The 22,280-nt window shown below is 42.1% G+C and overlaps 1 protein-coding gene across 1 annotated transcript in view; it reads right to left on the bottom strand.

The window, feature by feature from the left end:
* Positions 1 to 20,752, bottom strand: part of LOC139034676 (uncharacterized) — a 46,779-nt gene extending 26,027 nt beyond the window's left edge. The window contains exons 1-6 of the mRNA XM_070465898.1: positions 20,530 to 20,752; positions 18,599 to 18,751; positions 13,939 to 14,087; positions 10,803 to 10,943; positions 10,231 to 10,376; positions 4,829 to 4,921 (exon numbers count right to left, since the gene is read on the bottom strand). Of these exons, the coding sequence (XP_070321999.1) occupies positions 4,829 to 4,921; positions 10,231 to 10,376; positions 10,803 to 10,943; positions 13,939 to 14,087; positions 18,599 to 18,751; positions 20,530 to 20,712 (865 nt within the window). The 5' untranslated portion in view covers positions 20,713 to 20,752. The remainder of the gene's footprint in view (positions 1 to 4,828; positions 4,922 to 10,230; positions 10,377 to 10,802; positions 10,944 to 13,938; positions 14,088 to 18,598; positions 18,752 to 20,529) is intronic.
* Positions 20,753 to 22,280: the final 1,528 nt, after the last annotated feature.

Here is a 22,280-nt window from a genome sequence, read left to right on the forward strand (position 1 = left end):
TGTGTCATTGAAATCCTTGGATGGGTACAACCTGATGGAGAACCTCCACGTATAAAATGTCCCCACTTCTGCCAGTGCCTCCCTGAGGATCAGATACATGTTTCTGACAACTGTATGCCTCGCCAGGGAGCCATACTACAGATCCAAGGTAGATCTGCCCTACCTGCAGCTTCCTCCCATTTTTTCTTCAATTAATCTCTGAGATTCCCCAGCTTTTCCTGATTCCAGAACCTTTCTTACCACCCTCACTAGGTCCTGTCAGTTCTCCCTCCTAAATATATCTAGACTCTATATTTCCACCACTGCAGTCTCAGTTCTGCCCTCTATCTTCTTTTGCCTGATCTACTGTAACAGCCTCCAAACTAGTCTCCCATTGTCCCAATGTCCAGCTCTAAAACAAGTGCTGCAAAGCTGCTGGAGGTTCTTTTTAAAAATCCAGCTCTTTTTATGTCACTGTCTTGTTTCAAATGCATCATGGCTCCCCCTCTGCACACAGAAGAAAGTCCTGTTCCTTAACAACATTCATGGCTTTTGGCCATTTGTGTCCACTGGCCTCGAGCCCTCTCCCCTGACCACTCTGCAGGGAATGTCACACTTTCCAGATGCTGAACACTCCAGGCATTTTCACCCCGGAGCCTTTTCTCACCTGGTTCTCTTTGCCTAGAATGCACTCTTTCACAGCTGACGAACCTCTTCTCATTCCTTCCAGCTGCTGGGCTGTGCTGTGATAAGTCGCTTCAGCTCTGTCTGACTCTTTGTGACCCTGTGGACTGTAGCCTGCCAGGCTCCTCTGTCGGTGGAATTCTCCAGGCAAGAATACTAGACTGGGCTGCCATGCCCTCTTCCAGGGCATCTTCCTCACCCAGGGATCAAACCTGTGTCTCTCTCTCCTCCTGCATTGGCAAGCAGGTTCTTTACCACTAGCGCCACCTGGGAAACCCCATTTCTTCCAGTGAGAGCTCTGTTTCCCATATAAGCCCACACCCAAAGATCAAGTGTAAATTTTCATGGAGCCAGAAATTCCCATCTAGCATCTTCTGAGACCAACAGATGGGTATCACACATTTTGGTGGGCATCAGAATGTGAACCATTATTCAATGTTCATCTGTGGATGCCAGGTCCTGGTAGGACCTTCTTCTTGAAGTTGGCTTTTGTTTTTCTTAACTTATTAAAACAGCTTCTTTCCATCAAGGAGTATGTGTGATTTTCTGTGTGATTACCAGAGGTTTATCAGCCAGAATATAAATCCTATTGATTGCAGGACTTAAGGAAGCAAAGTGTAATTAGTGCTGGGCGATTCACACCTTGGACCTTGGAACCTGTCCACAAAGATTTCATTGTCTAGCTATCACTCAGGATAAAATCTTAAGTAGAACAATTTCTGGATTATAACCAGTAATTTCCTGACTTGGAACTAATAAAGCTGTTTTGAAGATTACATCTTGACTTTTGAACTTGACCCTTGCACTCCTTAAAGCCACTAGTATTCCTATGGTCTGTGGCAATGATATATAGTTTATTTGGGGAAGTGAATTTGCCACCTGAGTGGCTTTAGGACTGTAGCACGGGTCTGTCTGGAATAGAAAATGGCAACCTACTCCAGTATTCTTGCCTGGAAAATTTCATGGATAGAGGAGCCTGGTGGGCTACAGTCCACAGGGGTGCAACGAATCGGATACAACTGAATGCTCATGCAAGCTTGGGGACTGAGCACGTATCAGATTTTGCTCCCTGAACACATCTAAGTCATATGCTGGGGCTCCCAGTCCTAAATCCTTGAGAGTTAAGACAATCCTGGGAACGATGGTGTGGGGCTTGGGCTGGGGGAAATGGAGCAGACCCAGGGGACAGAGCACTCCTAAATCCTTGCTGGGTCTTCTGAGAACTTTCAGGGCCTTGAGGTGACATGACATGTCAAGCTGAATGGGGCACAGGGGAGCTGTCTTACTTGCAGATGACTATTTCTGATGACCTCTCAATGATTTTCAGTGTTCAGTCATCCTCTTGGACCTGACAAGTGTGTGACTAGGGTAGGCCAAGCCAGACCTCACCCACGTGAGTGCTGATGTTGTCAAGTTCCTGTAATCATTCATTTGGAAGGAACAGAAAGGGTGTCAGGCTTCTGAATGGGGGTTTTGACTCGTACAGTATTGAGTTCAACTTTCCAAGCAGCAGACCAAAAGCCTCTTGTCCACAAAGAGGCGAGCATAAAAATAGTTCGGCTGTTTCCAATTGGGACCAAATGGAAAACATCTGGACTCCTCACCCAGGAGGTTGATGTAAATCAGCTGAATCTGACTCTTATTTTGAAACATGTAGAACTCTTCTACCAAAGACCAAACTCATCCTCAGACAAATAAACACCTTATGACTGTGAAAATAATTATCCAGTATAGGAAACTGTTTTTTAATTTGCTTTGTGAAGTCTGGATAGCATGAAAACGCTCTACTTTGACAAGAGGCTAGAAAGTAAATAAATACTAGATACAAAGTGGTTTCTATTGATCCCAGGCACAGAATTCCTTGGGAGACGAAAGACTTTAGTGGCTCCCATTGTCTATTGGATTAAGTCCAAACTCTTGGTCTGGCATGCAATCCTCCTTAATGTGACCCACCCCTCTTGTCATGTCTACCCTCCCACGTACTCTTGTTCCAGCTAAGATTATAGGCTTGTGGCTTGCATTGCTTTTTTTTTAATTTTTAAAATTTATTTATTTATGGCTGTGCTGAGTCTTCATCACCGCTGTATGGGCTTTCCTCTAGTTGTGGTGAGCGGGGGCTCCTCCCTAGTTTCCGTGTGGGCTTCTCGTTGCCATGGCTCCTCTTGTTGCAGAGCACGGGCCATAGAACGCGAGGGCTTCAGCTGTGGTTCCCAGGCTCTAAAGCACTGGTTCAGTAGCTGTGACGCACAGGTTTAGTTCTTTCTCTGAGTATGGAATCTTCCCGGATTGGGGATTGAACTCATGTCTCCTGCATCGGCAGGAGGATTCTTTACCCCTGTGAGCTGCCAGGGAAGTCCTGCATTGTTTTTTAATTAAAAAAAATTTTAAAATAGTGCTAGTAGATTTTAGAAAATCTACTAAAGGGGGAAAGAGGAAGAAGGGCGAGGAGGAGGAGGAGCACCATAGTAGGTTATCATTTGTTTTATCAGACAGTTGCCATTTGGGAATACTTTCAACCAAGATGCCCTCAGAGGAGTTGGCTGGGGTTCCTCTGGGGATGAGGAGGATCAGTGTGTCCAAGCCAGGTCGCCATACAGAGGACAGTCCTTACACTGGGCTGGATGGCATCTGAGGGGATAGGACTGTTGAGTCACTTTTCAGCAGAAAGACTATATTCACATCAGACAACAGAGCTAGGGCCTGATAATTGTTCTCACTTTACCTTTTCATCTGGCTTTTTTAGATCACTAAATTATATTTTTTTCAAATTCAGTGAGATTTCACAGAAAAGAAACAAGGATAATTCAAGAACAGAAAAAAAGACCACGCAAGAACAGATTAAAACTGCGGAAGAGAAAGCCAAAGGGTGAAAAGCTTCATCATAAGGGCCTACTACCACAAACTACAAAACAACAACAAAGTGGACTAACACAGAATAACAGAAATTTAGGTTAGCCTCCACGAGGAATTTCCCCAAGACTGCTCATGACACACCCAGTGATCAATCATCTTGTGCTGTCTCTTCGTAACTTCAAAATGTTAAAGCTAGAGTGGAATTTAGGAAGCTATGAGCACAAGTCCTTGACTTGCAAAACAGGAGGCTGAGACCATCAGGGCGAGTACTGGGAACCGAATCCTGGTTCCCTACCATTTAGTGCAAACCTTTAATACTTGGACAGCTTCTCTCTTAGTTTAATCCTGCTCAGAGGTTATGGAGCTGGTGACTTCTTGAAATTCCCTCTAAATTACCCTGTTTCTACCTTTTTTTAACTGGAGCATAATTGCTTTACAATGTTGTGATGGTCTCTGATGTGCATCAATGCGAATTAGTCATGATTTTCTCTATGTTCCCTCTCTCTTGAGTCTCCCTCCTCCCCTCATCCCATACTTCTAGGTTGTCACAGAGTGCCAGGCTGGGATCCCTGTGTTATACAGCAGCTTCCTGCTAGTTATCTATTCTTCACATGATAGTGTATATATGTCAATGCTCAATTTGTCCTATCCTCTCCTTCCCCTGCTATGTCCAGCAGACTGTTTTTCTAGATTCCATATATATATGTGTGCATGTGTGTTAACATACAATATTTGTTTTTCTCTTTCTGACTTACTTCACTGGATAAGGCTCTAGGTTCATCCACCTCACTACAACTGACTCAAATTTGTTCCTTTTTATGGCTGAGTAATATTCCATTGTATACATGTACGACAGCCTCTTTATCCATTCATCTGTCGATGAACATCTAGGTTGCTTCCATGTCCTGGTTATTGCAAATAGTGCTGCAATAAACACTTGGGTGCATGTGTCTTTTTGGATTGTGGTTTTCTCAAGGTATATGCTCCATTTCTACCTCTAAGGAATGAGCATAGGAAAAGAGTTTCCAAGTTGAATTTATCAGGTCCTGCCTGCTGTTTATTGCAGATTATTCCCATAATTGTTTTTTTTTTTTTTTGACTTGTTGAATGTGGCAGAGTCATATTGCTCTGGTGAGTATGGCTAAGCTGTTCAGTACTAGGTTTATATGAAGCCACCAGACACTGAGTCTTTTTCTCCACTTGAGTTTTTCTATTTGGGGTAATTACTTTAGTAATTACACACAGCCTGTGAAAGGAGGAAGTGATTTACAAGATGAAGGAAGAGGAATAGTTTAAACAACCACAAAAATACCTTTTTTTCTCTTCTTCCCTGAGGTAGTTTTCACTGTTACAGCCCTGGATGACTCTGTAATCTGGTTCAAAGTTGAACTTCCTCTCTGTATGGCTGTATGAAAAAAATTAAAAGATTAAAAAAATAATAATTCAAAGTTGCATGCATGGATTTTTGACACTCTTTAATATCATTTATTGCCTTCATTTTATGTATACTTTGGGCAGAGGTATTTCTCATAAAAGAGAATTATCTGTCCCACTGACTTCACTTCTGTCCTGTCTTTTTCATGTTTCTCCCCTCAAAGGCTTGAAGAAAGTATGCAACCAGGCAGCACCTGAAGAACCAACCTGAGGGCCGTGTGTAAATCCTTCTTTCAATTCCACAGTTGCCCTCTATACCAGTAGCTCCAGTCTTGGGAATTAGTAAGAACATATCAGATTAGAACACATTTTTGGCATATTTAAGTATATATATTGGAGACAACCCTAGTGGCCCAGTGGTTAAGAATCCATTTTCCAAGGTCAGGGACACAGGTTCGATTCCTGGTCCAGAAAGATTTCACATGCCGTGGAGAACCTAAGTCCATGTGCTACAACTACTGAGCCTGAGCACCCTAAAGCTCCACAACTTCTCAAGAGAAGCCACCACAGTGAGATGCCCTCACACTGAAACTAGAGAGGAACCACCGCCTGCTGCAACTAGAGAACGCCTACATGCAGCAGCAGAGACCTGGCACAGTCAAAAATAAAAATAAACAAATAGATAAAATTACAAAAGAAATAAGTACACATTCTGATATATTATCACACTAGGGTCATTCTGGACCCTTCTTTCCCTCTCTCTCACACCCCTTGTCCCATCCACCAGGAAGCAGTGTAGATGTAGAACCTCCTCTGCTGCTGTCCTCGTCTTACCTGGGTGGAACCCTCTCGCCTCTCTCCACCACCGCTCATCTGAATGACAACAGCCTCCCAGAACGTCTCTGTGCCCTCCACCCACACCAAGTCTGTTTGCCACACAGATCGAGTGATCCTTCTCAAACCTAAGTCCTGACTCAGTCCTGATTCCTCTGTGCTTTCCTAGCTAACAAGGCAGGCACGTGACTCCTGGCCCCTGGGACTGCCCAGGCACCTGCTGCTCCTCGTGTGCAGGCCTTGGGGTGTTCCTGGAACACTCCTCATTTATCTGCAGGCTCGCTCCCTCCTCTCCTGTGTCTGTTCACAAATGCCACCTCTTCAAGGAAGCCTATACACAACCATCTATTTAAAGTCACTCTAGGGACTTCCCTGGTGGTCTAGGGGTTAAGAATCTGCCTTGCAATGAGGGTGACGCAGGTTCGATTCCTGGTTGGAAAACTAAGATCCCACATGCCAGGGGTTAACTAAGTTCCTGCGTTACAATTAATGAGCCCACGCACTCTGAAGCTCATGTGACACAATGAAAGATCATGCAACAAAGATCCTGAATTCTGCAACTAAGACCCAAGACAGCCAAATAAATAAATGCTAAGATAAAAATAAAATCACTAAATTTACATGCCTTTTGGCCCTATAATTCCACTTCTAAGAATTTTCCATATTGCTATATTTGCATCTGAAAGTGTGTGTGTGTGTGTGTGTGTGTATGTGTGTGTGTTAGCAAACTATAAAGCTATTTGCATTTGAGGATAAAAATAAAATAAAATCACACCCCAACAATTTTTCTCTTCCCCAGGTTCCCAAACTTACTTATCTTGATTGTTTTTTTCTTTTTTCCATAGAAGTTATCATCTTATAGTAAACTATAGCTGGTATATATTTATTAAGCTTTTTAAAAGTTGTCTGACTCCCCGTACCCCTCATACACACACGTACACAAGCACACTGTGTTCCCAGCCCTCTCCTCAGAGGCAGGGATCTTTGTTTTATGCTCTAATGTGTGTAAGGAAAGACACAGGTGAACACACACACACATACATATGATGAAGGAAGGAAAGAGCGTTATTCCTAAAATTGTATTTTATACATTATATATTATACATTTTATACATTATACATTATACATTTTATACACTATACATTTATACATTATACATTTTATACATTATAACAAGTAATGAAGAAAGCAAACTTGTCATTTGGATAGTGAGGCATTCATGCCTCCTTAGTGGTCGGCAGCAGAAAGCTTCTGTGCCCATCTCTGGCAAGAAGTCACTAGGAGCCTGGGAGTAGCTCACAGAACAGGAAAGGAAATCAAATATTTGGGCCTTATGAAACACTGGCCTCAAGACATTTTTGCCTTCAATAACATCCTAGAGGGAAATGGAAAAGTTATAAACAATCTTGTAACTTTTTGGTTTGGTATCTACACTTGTTCATCATAAGTTTTAAAATTTCAAAGAATGAAATTTCTAACATATAGAAAATATTGACATTTAAAAATAAAATCTAGGGTGAGGAGAGGGATAAATTAGGAGTTTGGGATTAACATATACACACTACTATATATAAAATAGATAATCAACAAAGACCTCCTGTATAGTACAGGAAACTATAGTCAATATTTTGTAATGACCTATAAGGGAAAAAAATCTGGAAAAAGTTATATATGTATATGTAACTGAATCACTTTACATGATTCCCTTTTTTCCTGTGTTTTTACTGGTATTTTAATTTTAATAACTATAGAATTTTATATTTGAAAGTCATTTATGGGTCACCCTGTAATACTTCTCTGTAAAAAAAATGCTTCATTTACAAACATTTAAATTTTAAAAATTTGCTGCGATCATAAGCCTCTAAAGTATTAAAAAGTCTTCCGTAGTTATTATTCAATGTTTGCTGCAGCTGCTGCTGCTAAGTTGCTTCAGTCGTGTCCAACTCTGTGCGACCCCATAGACAGCAGCCCACCAGGCTTCCCCATCCCTGGGATTCTGTTTAGATGTATGCAATTGATGAACATGATATATTTTATATATTTTGATAAATCCTAATTAAATACAAAAAAAATTTTATTGACCACCTCTCCCAAAGAGATGGATGGTGCTGTTTTATTTATTTTTATAATTAATTCATGTATTTTTTAAAGAATATCACTGCTGAAATGAAGCCGACTTCAGCATCAGTGCTTTTTCTCTTTTTTATTGCTATAGTTGTAACTGCTGAGAAATCTTATTCATATGGATGGGAATGGAATAATAGGATTGCCAGGCTTACTCTCTCTTGTCTTCCAAATACAGGACACCCAATTAAATGTCAATTTAAATGTCAGATAAACAAAGAATAATTATTTTAAGTGTATCCTAAACATTGCATGGAACATATTTCTAATTAATTATTTCCATCTAAAATTCAAATAAATCCTAAGAGTTTTATCACAGCAGTATTATTCAATTCTTTGAACTCCTGTGTGTGTGTCAATTGCTCAGTCATTTCTGACTCTGCAATCCCATGGGCTATAGTTCATCAGGCTTCTCTGTCCACAAGGTTTTTCAGGCAAGAACACTGGAGTGGGTTGCCATTTCCTCCTCCAGGTGATCTTCTTGACCAAGGGATGGAATCCATGTCTCCTGTGTCTCCTGCATTGCAGGGGGATTCTTTACCTGCTGAACCATCGGGGAAGCCCTTGAAATCCTGAGTTATGGGCTAAAAACCATATAGTGATTGACCAAAAAAATTTTTTAATGATCTGTCTGTTTATAACTTAAGTCCTCCTTCTATTTTGTTAAAGCAAAAATTGGGAGCCATGTGAACTGTAAAACATGATTTATTGCTGACTCATTAGAGTCATGCATTTTTTTTTTTAAACACTTGCACTTATATTTTAAACTATCCCTTTGTTTCTGAACCCTAGGGGAGATACTCTGCTCAGACACTGGATGGTGGACAGGCGTGCCTTTCTTTCACAAAGTAGAATGATGGTTGTGACCAATGATACCAACCGCAGGTACTGGGTCATCATGAAAGGTGAGAATCTGGACATTTTAAGAAACCATCCACATTCCCACAAACGTTGCTACTGGGAAGTTTGTGTGTACTCTTTGTCTTAATGTGTTTGGGCTGCTATAACAAAACATCATAGACTGGGTGGCTTGTAAACAATAATTATTTTTCACAGTTCGGAAGAGGCTGGGAAGTCCAAGATCCAGGTACCAGCAGATTCAGTGTCTGGTTAGAGCCTGCGTCCTGGTTCACAGATGACTGTCTTCTTGCTATAATCCCACAAGGTGAAAGGAGTAAGGGAACTCTGGGGTCTCTCTCTCTCTTTTTTTATTTTGGCTGTGCTGGGTCTTCATTGGGTTTGCCTTATGGCTCAGCTGGTAAAGAATCCGCCTGCAATGTGGAAGACCTGCATTTGATCCCTGGGTTGGGAAGATCCCCTGGAAGAGGGAAAGGCTACCCACTCCAGTATTCTGGCTTGGAGAATTCCATGGACTGTATAGTCCATGGGGTCTGTGCACGGGTTTTCTCTAGTTGCAGAGAGCGGGGGCTACTCTCTAGTTGCAATGCTTTGGTTTCTCATCGTGGTGGCTTCTCTTGTTGTGGAGCATAGACTCTAGAGCACACGGGCTTCATTAGTTGCAGCTCATGGGCTCAGTTGCCCTGCAGCATGTGGAATCTTTCCATGTTTCCTGCATTGGCAGGTGGATTCTTAACCACTGGGCCACCAGGGAAGCCCATGATTAGTGTTCTTGTCAGAAACCAGAGAGCTTGTTCTGTCTGCCTGCACACACCTAGGAAAGGCCCTGTGAGGACATAGCAAGAGGGTGGCCATCAGCTGGCCATGAAGACAGCTCTTACCAGGAACCAAAGCAGTTGTAACAGATGACCACAAACTTAGTGGCTTAAAATAGTACATGTGTATCATCTTACAGTTCTGGGGATCAGAGTCCAAAATGGCTCCTATAGGCAAAAGTCAAGGTGTCGGTGGACCTGCATTCCTTTTGGAGGCTCTGAAAAGAACTCGTTTCTGGGAGGTGGGAGGGGGGATCGGGATGGGGAATACATGTATATCCATGGCGGACTCATGTCAATGTATGACAAAAACCACTACAATATTGTGAAGTAATTAGCCTCCAACTAAAAAAAAAAAAAAAAAGAACTCGTTTCCTTGTCTCTTCTAGCTGCTACAGGCCACCACGGCTTATGAACCCTTCCTCACGTCACTCCAACCTCTCCTTCCACTGTCACACTTCCTTCTCTCAGACTCTTAACTGCCTGCCTCCCTCTTATAACGATCTTTTTGCCATGTGAGCTAACATAGTCGCAGGTTCTGAAGATTAGGACAAAGACATCTTTGGGGACCTGTTATTCTGTCCCCACACATTCTCAGGAAGAAGAATCTCCATGGATCACTGGGAAGGTCACCTTTAATTGCAGAACAAAGTTTCTTTCTTTTAGGTGGCCCCAAATGAGCCTAGGACCAAGTTTCCCACAGCTTACCTTGGAGCAGCTGAGGGGGGTTCCTGGTGTCTGGTGAGGAAGTGACCAGCTGGTCTTTCCCCTGCATCTCTGCATACTCTGCCAGGGGTCTGAGGAGACCCAGAGCTCCGGAACATTGCAAGTAATTGCCACCGAGGTGCAGCTCACTGGGGAAGGGACAAAATACACTGTTCATTTGATATTTTTTCCACTCCGTCAAATTTAAATTTGAGGTCTTCACCTCATAAAATAATAGACCTAGTTACAAAATAATACATAAATAATCATAATAAATAATAATAGACCATGTCATAAAAAATAGACCTAGTAACCACACCAGCCGGCCAAAACATGCATTTAGTACAACACCCTTGATTCTCAAACATAACTAAAGGATCTATTATAATTAAGAAAAGAAAAACAAAATAACTAGAGGAGGAAAAGATGATATGGAAAACATAATAAAAAAAATCTAAGGAACTCATGGGTTAGCAGGCTCTGTAAGTAAGTGTTTATATAACTCAAGATGCAACAGTGCCAAGATGTGACGGGCGGGGGGGTGGGGGTGGGGGGCGGGCAGGGGACCCTCTCACCGAATGGCACTGTGGCATATGATGGAGCCCAGCCTCGGTCCATTCTGTGGCCCCAGACCACAGTAGCGCAGACTGAGTCTTTGAAGCCTTTGGTTGTTCTCCAGGCCTGAGAAAATACTCTCAATTTCTTCATGTGTAAATCTAAAAAGAAATGATAGGGACTTTAAAATTTATGTTACCCATTGGATTACTAATATTAAGTACTCCCAAGGCAGTGAGCAGCACTTTTGCTGGTCCTCAGTTTAGGCTTCCAGGGCTAGGGCTGGCTGTGGGGGTGGGCTGGGATGATTGAGGGGGGCAGCCTGCATGTGGAGGAAAGGGGACCCAGAGTCTGCCTCCTGGGCAAAGAGAGCAGGGGACCATTTGAAGTACCCATTCAAGGGAGCAGATGGAGAGCAAGTTGTGAATCCTGATGATGAGAGAGCTGGCCCAGTTGGCAGTCTAGGAAGACCCAGTGGTACCAGGACTCTGTAAGGAGAATCCTCTTAAGCCATGTCCACAGCAGGTTCAGGAAAGTTAAACCTCTCAGCCCTCCTTGGCCCTGAGGTCCTCTTGCCTTAATCTGCACAATCCCTAGAGTTCCAAAGTGAAATCACAGCCATCATGTCATTCATGCCAGCAACAGCCTCTGTGGGTAGGTAGGGATTAGGTCAAGAAACTGAGGCCCAGCAACATGTTTGGGGAATTTGCAAAGTCAAAGCTTGAACTTTAAAAAAAGGTGAGAACTTCCCTGGTGGCATAGGGCTTCCCAGGTGGCTCAGATGGTTAAGAATCTGCCTGGAACATGGGAGACCTGGGTTGGATCCCTGGGCTGGGAAGATCCCCTGGAGGAGAGCATGGCAACCCACTACAGTATTCTTGCCTGGAGACTCCCATGGATAGAGGAGCCTGGCAGGCTATAGTCCATGAGGTCACAAAGAGTCGGACACGACTGAACAACTAGACTCATACATACTCCCTGGTGGCACAGTGGATAAGAATCCACCTGCCAGACACGGGTTCGATCTCTGGTCCAGAAAGATCCCACATACCACAGAACAACTAGGCCTGTGTACCACAAGAAGTGAAGCCCACACGCCCAGAGCCCAGGCTCTGCAACAAGAGAAGCCACCGTGATGAGAAGCCCGTGCCCATCAAGGAAGAGTAGCCCTTGCTCGCCACAACCAGAGAGAGCCCTCACAAAAGAAACGAAGACCCAGCACAGCCAAAAATAAAAATAAATAAAAATTTTAAAAAATAAAATGAAGCGAGCAGTATTGACAGAAATAACTTTAAAATTTATAAATTTATTCAACAAGTAGTTATTGAGGACCACAGTGGCTGACGGGACATAGCCGTGTATGAGAAAGAGGGGCGTCCTGCCTGCTGGACTTCATAGTCTATCAGGGAAGACGCCGAGGACAGAGCTCCAATCCCCAGAGGGCAGGGACCTGCAATCTGTCCATGTTGAGGTCTCAGTGCAGACGCCCAGCTACCAGCCCTGACAGCTCTAGATGTCTTAGCAGCAACAGTATTTCCACCGACCATTAAAACAAGCTGTTTCTTAAAGATGGGAATTCTTTCTTTCTTCCCTGCAGTGCAGTTCTCTGGGTTCAGCACAGCAACTGGAGTCTAGAGGGCCTCCTAGCAGTGGAGTTGGTTCTACTTGGTCCATTTTGGGAACTCTGTGGCTGCTCCTGTATCAGTGCATGGTGTCCCGAGGACCCTGTCCTTCTGCTGCCCTGAATTAGGAGACCCTAAAGCTCCTGGTGGCTCAGTGATAAAGAATCTGCCTACAATGCAGAGACATAAGAGATGCAGGTTCGATCCCTTGGTCAGGAAGTTCCCCTGGAGGAGGGCATGGTAGCCCACTCCAGTATTCTTGCCTGGAGAATCCCACGGACAGAGAAGCCTTGCCAGGCTACAGTCTGTAGGTTTGCACAGAGTCAGATGTGACTGAAGTGACGGCACAAGGCTCCTCCCAGCATTTCAGAAATGCAGAGAATCTCCACAGAATACTGACTTTCCCCAGCTTTTGCTGATGGACTTGTTCTCTGTCACCACCAGGGCCCCAATAAGATCCCAGTCCTTTAATGGGGTCTTTGTATCACTGAGGTACCACTTCTCAGGCATGACTTCGCAGCCCACTGGCCTTTTGAGTACAAGGCACCACCTGGCTCCATGGCAGGAGTCACAGAATCATACACTTGGGAAGTGGAAGAGATCTGCTCATAGATCAGAGAGGTGGCATGACTGACCAGAGATCACATAAGCAGTTTGAAATTTTTATGGATTGTAAATTAAGACTCCAGCAATCTAGTATCATCGATCAAAGGTGGACTCTGAATCAGACACCTGAGTTCACATCTAGCCTCCCCAAGAACCGAATGGCCTTGAACAAGCCAATTAACCCCCCTGAGTTTTTCCTTACCTATAGTCAAGGATTAGAAATGGTACGTATCTATCATTATACATCATACATCTCTATGTAATGGTATATATTGATACATATCTACTGTTGGGAGAAAAAAATGAGAAAATCCATGTACTGTGCTTGGCATGTAGTAATAACCATTAGCAGGTATTGTCATTATGAGTATTATTGAACTTGACCTCCCCTGACCACTCGGAGCCCAGCCCTCTGAAGGACTTGCTCTGCTCTTGTCTGGCACCATACCTTTCCTCCCACCTTCTCTCCTAGTAAACACTGACCATCTCTGTGGAATTGCAGTTTCCCTTATCCAAACTACTGCTAAAATGTATATCAACAACTTTTGTGATACTCAGACTTTCCGCCTTGTGCTTTACATAATCAAGAGCATGTCTCCTCCCTCTATACACTAAGGACTCCCTTGGACAGTGGCAGTGCCTTAAGTACACTATATCTTCCTTAGCAACAAGCACTATGCCTTGTACAAACTAGCCTTCGACAAACATTTGCTGAAAGAATAAACAAATGACTAGAGACTCTTTTTGAGAATCCTAACATTTACTAGGAACATGAACTCTAAGGAAGTTTGTAGCAATGACTTGATAGCAACTTCCTTGACACAAAGAACTAGGACATTTCCCTCCCCTGCCTTAGCCTCCCCCAGCTGCCAGCAGGGGCAGGGGTAGGCGTGGGGAACCTTGAAGGAACTTTGCATTCCAGCCTTACTTGCAGTAGTCGAGGACAAGAACATGCAGACTGCTGAGATGCAAAGCCTGCCCAAGTCTCCCCAGAGACCATGGATCCATCTTGCAGTCAATGAGTTCCAGGGTGGTAAACGGGCAGGGGGTGTGCCCCTTCGATTCTAGAAGCAAAGCCTGAGAATGCAAGGTTAAAAGTGCAGACACAATGAAAACAAACATGATCTGTGTTTTTTTATATTCGAGTTTATTCTTCATTTAACTTTTAAATACTACTATGGTTGAATATGATCTGTGTTTTTATAAATTACTTCAAAGTCACTTATGTTAATTATTCAACATTTTGGCCTCAAAGATAACTTTCTAGTTACCCAAAGAGAAAGTGGCATGAAAACAAAATAATTTCCCTTTAAAATGAAGACTCACTAGGAATTCCCTGGCTGTCCAGTGGTTAGGACTCCATGCGTTCATTGCCAAGGGCCAGGGTTCGATCCCTGATTGGGGGACTAAGATCCCACAAGCTGCTTGGCATGGCAAAATAAGTAAATAAATAAAATTTTAAAATAAAAGATAAAATGAAGACTCATTAAAGAAATGTACAGGAAACATAAAGCTTTATGATGAAAGAAAATATATGGTAGCACAATATAAGCACAAGTCTAAGGCAAGGTCATTTCTTGCTGTGATGAAGGATCCCAATGATAGTGAAATTCCAACCTGATAGAAAAGAGTATTTAAAGCTAAAAAACATGAAAGCTGCCTTTTTAGCAATTAGAATTACCACGACCTGAGGATTCCCTCAGTTCAAAATTTAAGCCTGAAAGCGACTTTGGTAGGGTTTGGAGGATGTAGGGTTTCATGAGGTAATGACATGTGGGTCAGAGACAGGATTCCAAATTACAGCTTGGCTGAGAATAAAAAAGCCCTTGCAATCTTAACTACAGAGCTGATGCCTGAGGCTTCTTTAATGAGAGAAAGTCTAGTTTGAGTGCTGGATCAGATTTCTCAAACTGTATTTCTGACAGAGGAGGCCATGTGGCACATCCCTGCTGATGTTAACATTGGTCTGTGCAAAATAAACTCTGGACCAAGTCCTAAAGATCTCAACCAGTGGTTTGCAGGGTCACCCGCCCTGCTGTGGGCAAGACCACGGCTGTCTGATAGAATTTCTCAGCAGCCTTCAGATTACCGAGAAAGTGAAAAAATGAAAGTGTTAGCTGCTCAGCTGTGTTTGACTCTTTGCAACCCCATGGACTATAGCCCACCAGGCTCCTCTGTCCATGGGGTTCTCCAGGCAAGAATACTAGAATGGGTAGCCATTCTCTTCTCCAGGGGATCTTCCCCACTCAGGGATCAAACTCAGGAATCTCCTGCATTGTAGGCAGATCCTTTCCTGCCTGAGCTACCAGGGAAGCCTGTAGATTACCAAGAGGGCTACATTTTAAGGAACTGCTAAGAGTCACTTTTAACATGCATGAATAGCATTCTCTTTCCAATTTGAATGGACTGAGCACCTGACTGAGACTCTGAATAAAAAAACTAAAAATTCTGTTTATATATTTAAAATATCTTTTTAAAAGTTCATTTTAAAATTATAGTCAAAAGCATATAAAATTTACCATTTTAATAACTTTTAAGTGTACAACTCCTTGGCTTTAAGTGTATACACACTGTTGTGCAAGCCCCATCATCATTCATCTCCAGAATGTTGCTCATCTGTCAAAACTGAAACTCTGTACCCATTCAACAGAAGTTCCCACTGTCCCCAGCCCCCAGCTCCTGGCAACTGCCAATTCTACTGTCTGCTCTATGAATCTGACTACTCTAGGTACCTAATATAAGTGACATGATACACTATCCTTTTGTATCTGACTTATTTCACTCACTTCAAGGTTCATCCATGCTGTAACAGAATTTCCTTCCTGTTTAAGGCTGAATAATATTCCACTGTATGTATATACCATATTTTGTTTACCCATTGGTCTGTCAGTAGATATTCGGTTTGCTTCCATCTTTGGCTACTGTGAATAATGCTGCTATGAACATGAATGTATAAGTATCTCTTTGAGACCCTTCTTTCAATTCTCTTAGGTACATATTCAGAAGTGGAATTGCTGGATGATATAGTAGTTCTATTTTTAATTTTTGGAGGAGCCGCCATACTATTTTCCATAGTGGCACCATTTTACATTTCCACAATAGTGCACAAGGGTTCCAATTTCTATATACCCTCATCAACATTTTATTTTCTGCTTTTTTGAATAGTAACCATCCTAGTTGACATGGGGTGGTATCTCATGGTGGTTTTGATTTGCATTTCTCTAATGATTGATGGTGTTGAAAATCTTTTCAAGTGCTTCTTGGTCTTTTGTATATCCTCTTTGGAGAATGTCTATTCAAGTCCTTTGACCATTTTAAAATCAGGTTGCTTATTTTTTGTTGTTGAATTATATGAGTTCTTTATATATTCTGCATATTAACCCCTTATCAGATATATGCTTTGCAATTATTTTCTCCCTTTTCACTCGGTTGATTGTGTCCTTAGAAGCACAGAAGTTTTTTCATTTTTATGAGGTCCAATTCACCTAGTGAGTGTGTGTGTGTGTGTTGCTGGTGCTTTTAGTGTATATCTGAGAAATCATTGCCAAATCTAACATTATGAAGCTTTTCCTCTATGCATTTTTCTAAGAGTTTTAAACATATCTTTTAAAATGTGTTGATTGACAGGTAGATTAGGGAGGAATACCCAAAGGTCAGTGAATGAGCAGAAAATGACTCAGAGAGGTATGCAGGGCACTGAAGCCAGCTTTCCCTTTGACAGCATCATTAAAGCAGTAGATTTGAGCTTTGATTTTAATGGATCATACAGTCCAAGGGACAAGGTGAGCAGTCCAACAGGAAATCCTGAATAGAGGTGTGGCTCAAAACATAAAGTGGATTGTAGTGCTATGTCCTTAGAGTAAATAGAACTAGAAATAAACCCAACTCTTCCCTTCCCAAAGGATCCCAGGGAAAATGGCCCATCTCAAACTGAGTATATGGAAAAAAATACATCCCCTGAGAACTCACAAAACTAGCCTTAGCACAGATTTGCAACGTGAATTAACATCACCAGAATGGTTCAAAGAAACCTTGAAAGTGAAAGTGTTAGTCACTCAGTAATGTCTGACTCTTTCCATCCCATGGACTGTAACCTCCCAGGCTTCTCTGTCCATGGAATTCTCCAGGTAAGAATACTGGAGTGGGTCATCATTCTTTTCTCCAGGGGATCTTCCCAACCCAGAAACTGAACCCAGGTCTCCTGCATCACAGGCAGATTCTTTACCATCTGAGCCACCAGGGAAGCCCCAAAGAAACCTTAGATCAAGAACTTAATTTCTGGACTTCCCTGGCAGTACAGTGGTCAAGGCTGCATTTCCACTGCAGGGGACACAAGTTCGATCCTTGCTTGGGAAACTAAGATCCCAAATGCCATGTGATACAGCCAAAAAAAAAAAAAAAAAAAAAACCCAAAGGGAAAAAAAAAAGAATTTAACAGCTCTGAGTGTGTGGCAGAAAAAACTGTAAATCTTCTCTGGAGAGAGCTATCTGCAAATCAGAGCTCAAGGAATTACCACAACTATTTTTGTCCCCACAAAATATGAATTTACAGTTAAAAAAAAAAGAAAGAAATCACATTACAAAGAAAGGTCCTCATAAGTAAGAACCAGTAGAAGCAAGAGTCAGAAATGTCAGGCTCCAAAATAATTCAGATTGTTGAAATTATTAGACACGGATTATAAGTTTAAACATTCAGAGAAATAAGGGACTTTCAAAAAGCCTAGAAACTGGAAATATTAGTGCTTTCTGTGTCCTGTTTGAGTTTTTCTCCACCCCAGAATCATGATTCTGGAGTTGTTCTATACTATCTTCTAGAAGCCTTATTGTTTTGCCTTAAATAATATATAATCCATCTGGAATTGATTCTGGGGTATGATGTGAAGTAGAAGTCAAGGTTCTTTACCTCCCATATTGTATAATTTAACTTATCTTTTTGTCCTCAGTGAAAGGATTTACCTGAATTATCTAATTAGCCCTTGCCAGAAGTAAAGTCCTATATATAACTTATGACTCACTATAAAGGAAGCTCAATATAAAAATAATATTTAATCTTAAGTGTGTATTTAGCAAAACCATCATTCAAGAATGAAGGCTATGTGTTATACAATAGCAGTCAAAATTAATAAACATGGAGATATCTTGACAACATAATGTGAGTAAAAGAGGAAGTCATAAAATCACACACAAAGTACAATTCACGTAGGTAAGTAAAAACATACATGCATATGTAATAAAAGCATAAAAACATGCATGGGGTTGATACATGTCAACTCTAGGATAGTGGTACCTCCGGGAAGTAGATGGGCAAGAAGAAGAAAGATGGCATTTTAGCTCTTGTATTTGTAAATATCTTCAATATCCATTCCTTAAAAAGTATATTACGCGACGGTGAGTACATAGATGTCAGTTCTATTATGTTTTACACTTTTATATGTCTGAAATATTTCACTAAAAATACTTGAAAGAAACAGTACTTTGGAGCATATCAGTCAACAACCAAATAAACTATAGCTGGAACACATGATATAATATGCTTACATTCAAGTTTAAGGTTAAATGGAAAGCTATTGTTAAAATGCATGACTCACAAGTCTGGCGATCTCTGGGTTGCTCAGCTGAAAGCCCCAGATGCAGATCTCTCTCCCCAGCATGTAACACTCATCCCGAACAGTCATGAGCAAAGGTTCCAAGGAAATTGGTAGGATGCCTGGCGGGGAGTCATCAGGTCTTACCAGTACAAACTAGAATGTTAAAAAAAAACTACAGGTGGGCATCATAACTGGAGGTTCATGTGTTCAAATATGTAGAGAAAGAATATCATCATTAGACAACATTAGAAGGACATTACTTATTAACTTTGGATCAAGTGTGCATTGGAGTGATAGTTCAACACAAACTTAGGTAGTTCCTGCCTAAGGTTCGTGAAAAGTCCCACAAGGCAGAGGTTTTCCAGCAGGTCACTGCCCATAACTGGGTCAGGAAATCAGTTTAGTGGGTTGTTACCAGCTTTTTCTTTATTTCTTTAACAAAACAGAAAATAAGGGAAATTATCTGAGTATATACTATGCAGTAAGGAATAACTGTCTCATGACACTTCTATCTTAGTGATGTTCAAAATCAAAATGGAGACCCAACCAAAGCAACCCACCCAACATAAACAGCTTTGGGGGTCATACTGATTCCAGTACTTAAATACTGGGTCATAATGTTAATTATATTTCTGATGGTGATTGTAATTAAAAACATTTGGAAAATACTCTTGACATGGTTATAAATTTGAAGAAGATTTATGATTAACCCTATGATTAAGTAGTGCAGCCTAATTATAAAACTACAACAGGAAAAAATGAATTAGGCCAATGCAGGAGACACAGAAGACTTGGGTTCGATCCCTGGGTCAGGAAGATCCCCCGGAGGAGGGCATGGTAACCCATTCCAGTATTCCTGCCTGGAGAATCCCATGGACAGAGGAGCCTGGTGGGCTACATACAGTCCACGAAATAGCAGAGTCTGACACAACTGAAGCGACTGAGCATGCGCAAGAGCGCAGGTCCGGAAGAGAAGCGTAGAAGTGGAGGGTGAAAGCCCGAAGGAACAGAGTGCGGGTGGGCAGCTGCCCTGAGAATGGGAGTTAAGAAAGAAAGAGAGATTTAGACAGGAACTGTGGTAGGGTCTCTCTGTGGAGGGTGCAATGGAATCACCCTCCCAACCCCAGAAACATTCAGGAAAAATATGGGTGGAATGGATTTGTGTCAGAGTCTTGAGTAATGATATTAAAAGTACCCATCTCTATCTAATTCTTTTGTTTAATTTGTTGTCTTGCTTAGCACTCAGCATTTTATGAAATCAGTAGGTATGTGGTTATTAAAACACAGACTGTCTTTCTGGGCTGGTGATAGGGAAGTTGTGAAGCTGGACAGTCCGTCTTTGGGTGCCAGGCTCCCCCTTCTGGTCTCTCAGGCGCCCCTTCCTGAGCTGACCGCTTATGCTGGTCTCTCTTCCACCCCCATGACATTCAACCATTAGATTCAATCTCAGGAAAGATATGACATCAGGTATTTTTTTTCCTGAAATCTAAATGATATGCTTTCTTACTCCAAGTGAGATGGGATGGGTGTGGGTATTTGCAGGTCTGGCCTGATGGCTTGGACGCATCAGATGTCAAGACAAGGAGACATTCTTTTGGAGGGTTGGGAGTGCCGGGGAGGGAGGTTCTGCAGTGATGACCAAAAGCATGCTTTTGAGTTGGACTCTCCAGACATAGAGTGGGAAGAAGGGCAGGCTGGCTATTCCAGAGGTGAAGGTGGGGTGAGAACAGGCAGAGATGCTCGAAAGATGAAGGACTGGGATGGGCAGACTGGGAGAGGGGTGGGAAGGTAGGAGGAGTGTTGAGCAGACCTTGGTGCCAGAGTCAGGCTCTGGACAGCATGCAGGCAAGAAGAGCAGGCAACCCCACCAATTCTGGGCTTGAAGGGATTGAGGACCCATGTTCCTTGGTTCCTTGAGAGGAAACACTCACCTTCCTGAGAATCTGTTCATGGTTGATGCTGGCTTTCAAGTCCCTCTTGATGGCTGGACACACAGACGTCTGAGTCTGTACACAATGCTTCTCATATGTTTTCAGGAACTTTTGAAGAGTGGAAACAATGGGCAGGGGTGCTCCTTTAGTTTTTCGTTTTCCTTGCTTTTCTCTTGGCATCATTTCATAGTGTAAGATTCCACTTGGATTCTGAAAACTGTAACTTGCTCTGAAAGCCAACACACAGATATCTTTTTAAGGAGGAGATCACATTTTCCCCACTAAAAATGAGCAAATATTGCTGCACACCTTCTCTGAAAATCATAAAGTACTTCACTAATCTTAAAATGAGAGTGGAGAATCAGAGCAGAAAATTTCAATTTGCAAGGACTCTACTCATGGAACTGGATTCTTTCTTTTAGATTGTTTAAAATGGGGGAAGTTCATGGAATTCAGTTATAAAGGAACACAATTAACATTAATAGTGGGCTCTAAATACTTCCAAGTTCATATTGATTTAAAAGTGGCATAATTTTCTTTTAGACATAGTTCCTGCAAGGCAGTAATTATAGTGGTTAAGAATGTGGGCTTTGAAAGGTAGCAGACTTGGATTTTAGTCTTGTCTCCACTACTTGATTTACTGTGTGGCCTTAGAGAAATTATAAACTCTTCAAGCCTCCATTTCCCTATCTGTAAGATGGATTATGGTTGTCATAAAGGTTAAATGAGATGAGTTTATAAAGCACTGCATAATACCTGGCATGTAGTGATAAGGAAACTTTTTTATTATTATTGATGTTATTATTATTACTGATGTATTTTTATTCTGCTGGCTGCAAGAATCAGTTCTAATTTTTGTCAGTGGGATTGCTGGATCAATCAGAAGTTTTAGTTTTTTAAGGAACCTCTATGCTGTTCTCCATAGTGGCTGCACTAATTTACATTCCCACCAACAGTGCAGGAGGGTTCCCTTTTCTCCACACCTTCTCTATCACTTATTAATTTGTGGCACAAATTTTTGTTTTATATATTTTGGCACTATGGTATTAATACTAGGTATTTACAAATTTAGAACTGATAAATTTTCCGAGGAGATGTACTCTTTTGACATTATTTAGCATCCCTTTTTGTCTCTAGAAATGCTTCATGTCGCAGAGTCACAGATCCCAAAATGTACGAAATGCGTGGAGGCACTGCACACTTACAGGGCTGCTGCTAAGTCGCTTCAGTCGTGTCCAACTCTGTGTGACTCCATGGATGGCAGCCTACCAGGCTCCTCCATCCCTGGGATTCTCCAGGCAAGAATACTGGAGTGGGTTGCCATTTCCTTCTTCAACAGGGCACTTGGGGATATTTTAACTTTTCAAGGGAAAGCTAGCATCATCGTTAGATGCCACATGAACTACCGAGGGTAGTTCACATTTTCAATTTAGGTCACACTTGCATTAGTATCCTATTGCTGGAAATGAGCCCATCACAAGTGAAAAACATTCTAAAAAGGGAGAGTAAACCCAGCAGAATGTAGAGACACAGGTATTGGGGTGAGGGAAAATCATATTCTTAATAGCTCTGGTTGGGACTTTATCTAATCCAAGTAAGCCATCACTGGGATTACCAACTGTCTCAGGACTTTAAGTGCTAAAACCATGAAAATACTGGGCAAACCAAAATGGCTCTTCACCCTACCACTCACCCGACCCATGGCCAGCACCCAGCTGTAGCTCCAGCATTCTGTTCATAGCTCTGTTCCA

The sequence above is a fragment of the Odocoileus virginianus genome, chromosome 4 (assembly GCF_023699985.2).
Source record: "Odocoileus virginianus isolate 20LAN1187 ecotype Illinois chromosome 4, Ovbor_1.2, whole genome shotgun sequence".
NCBI lineage: Eukaryota > Metazoa > Chordata > Mammalia > Artiodactyla > Cervidae > Odocoileus > Odocoileus virginianus.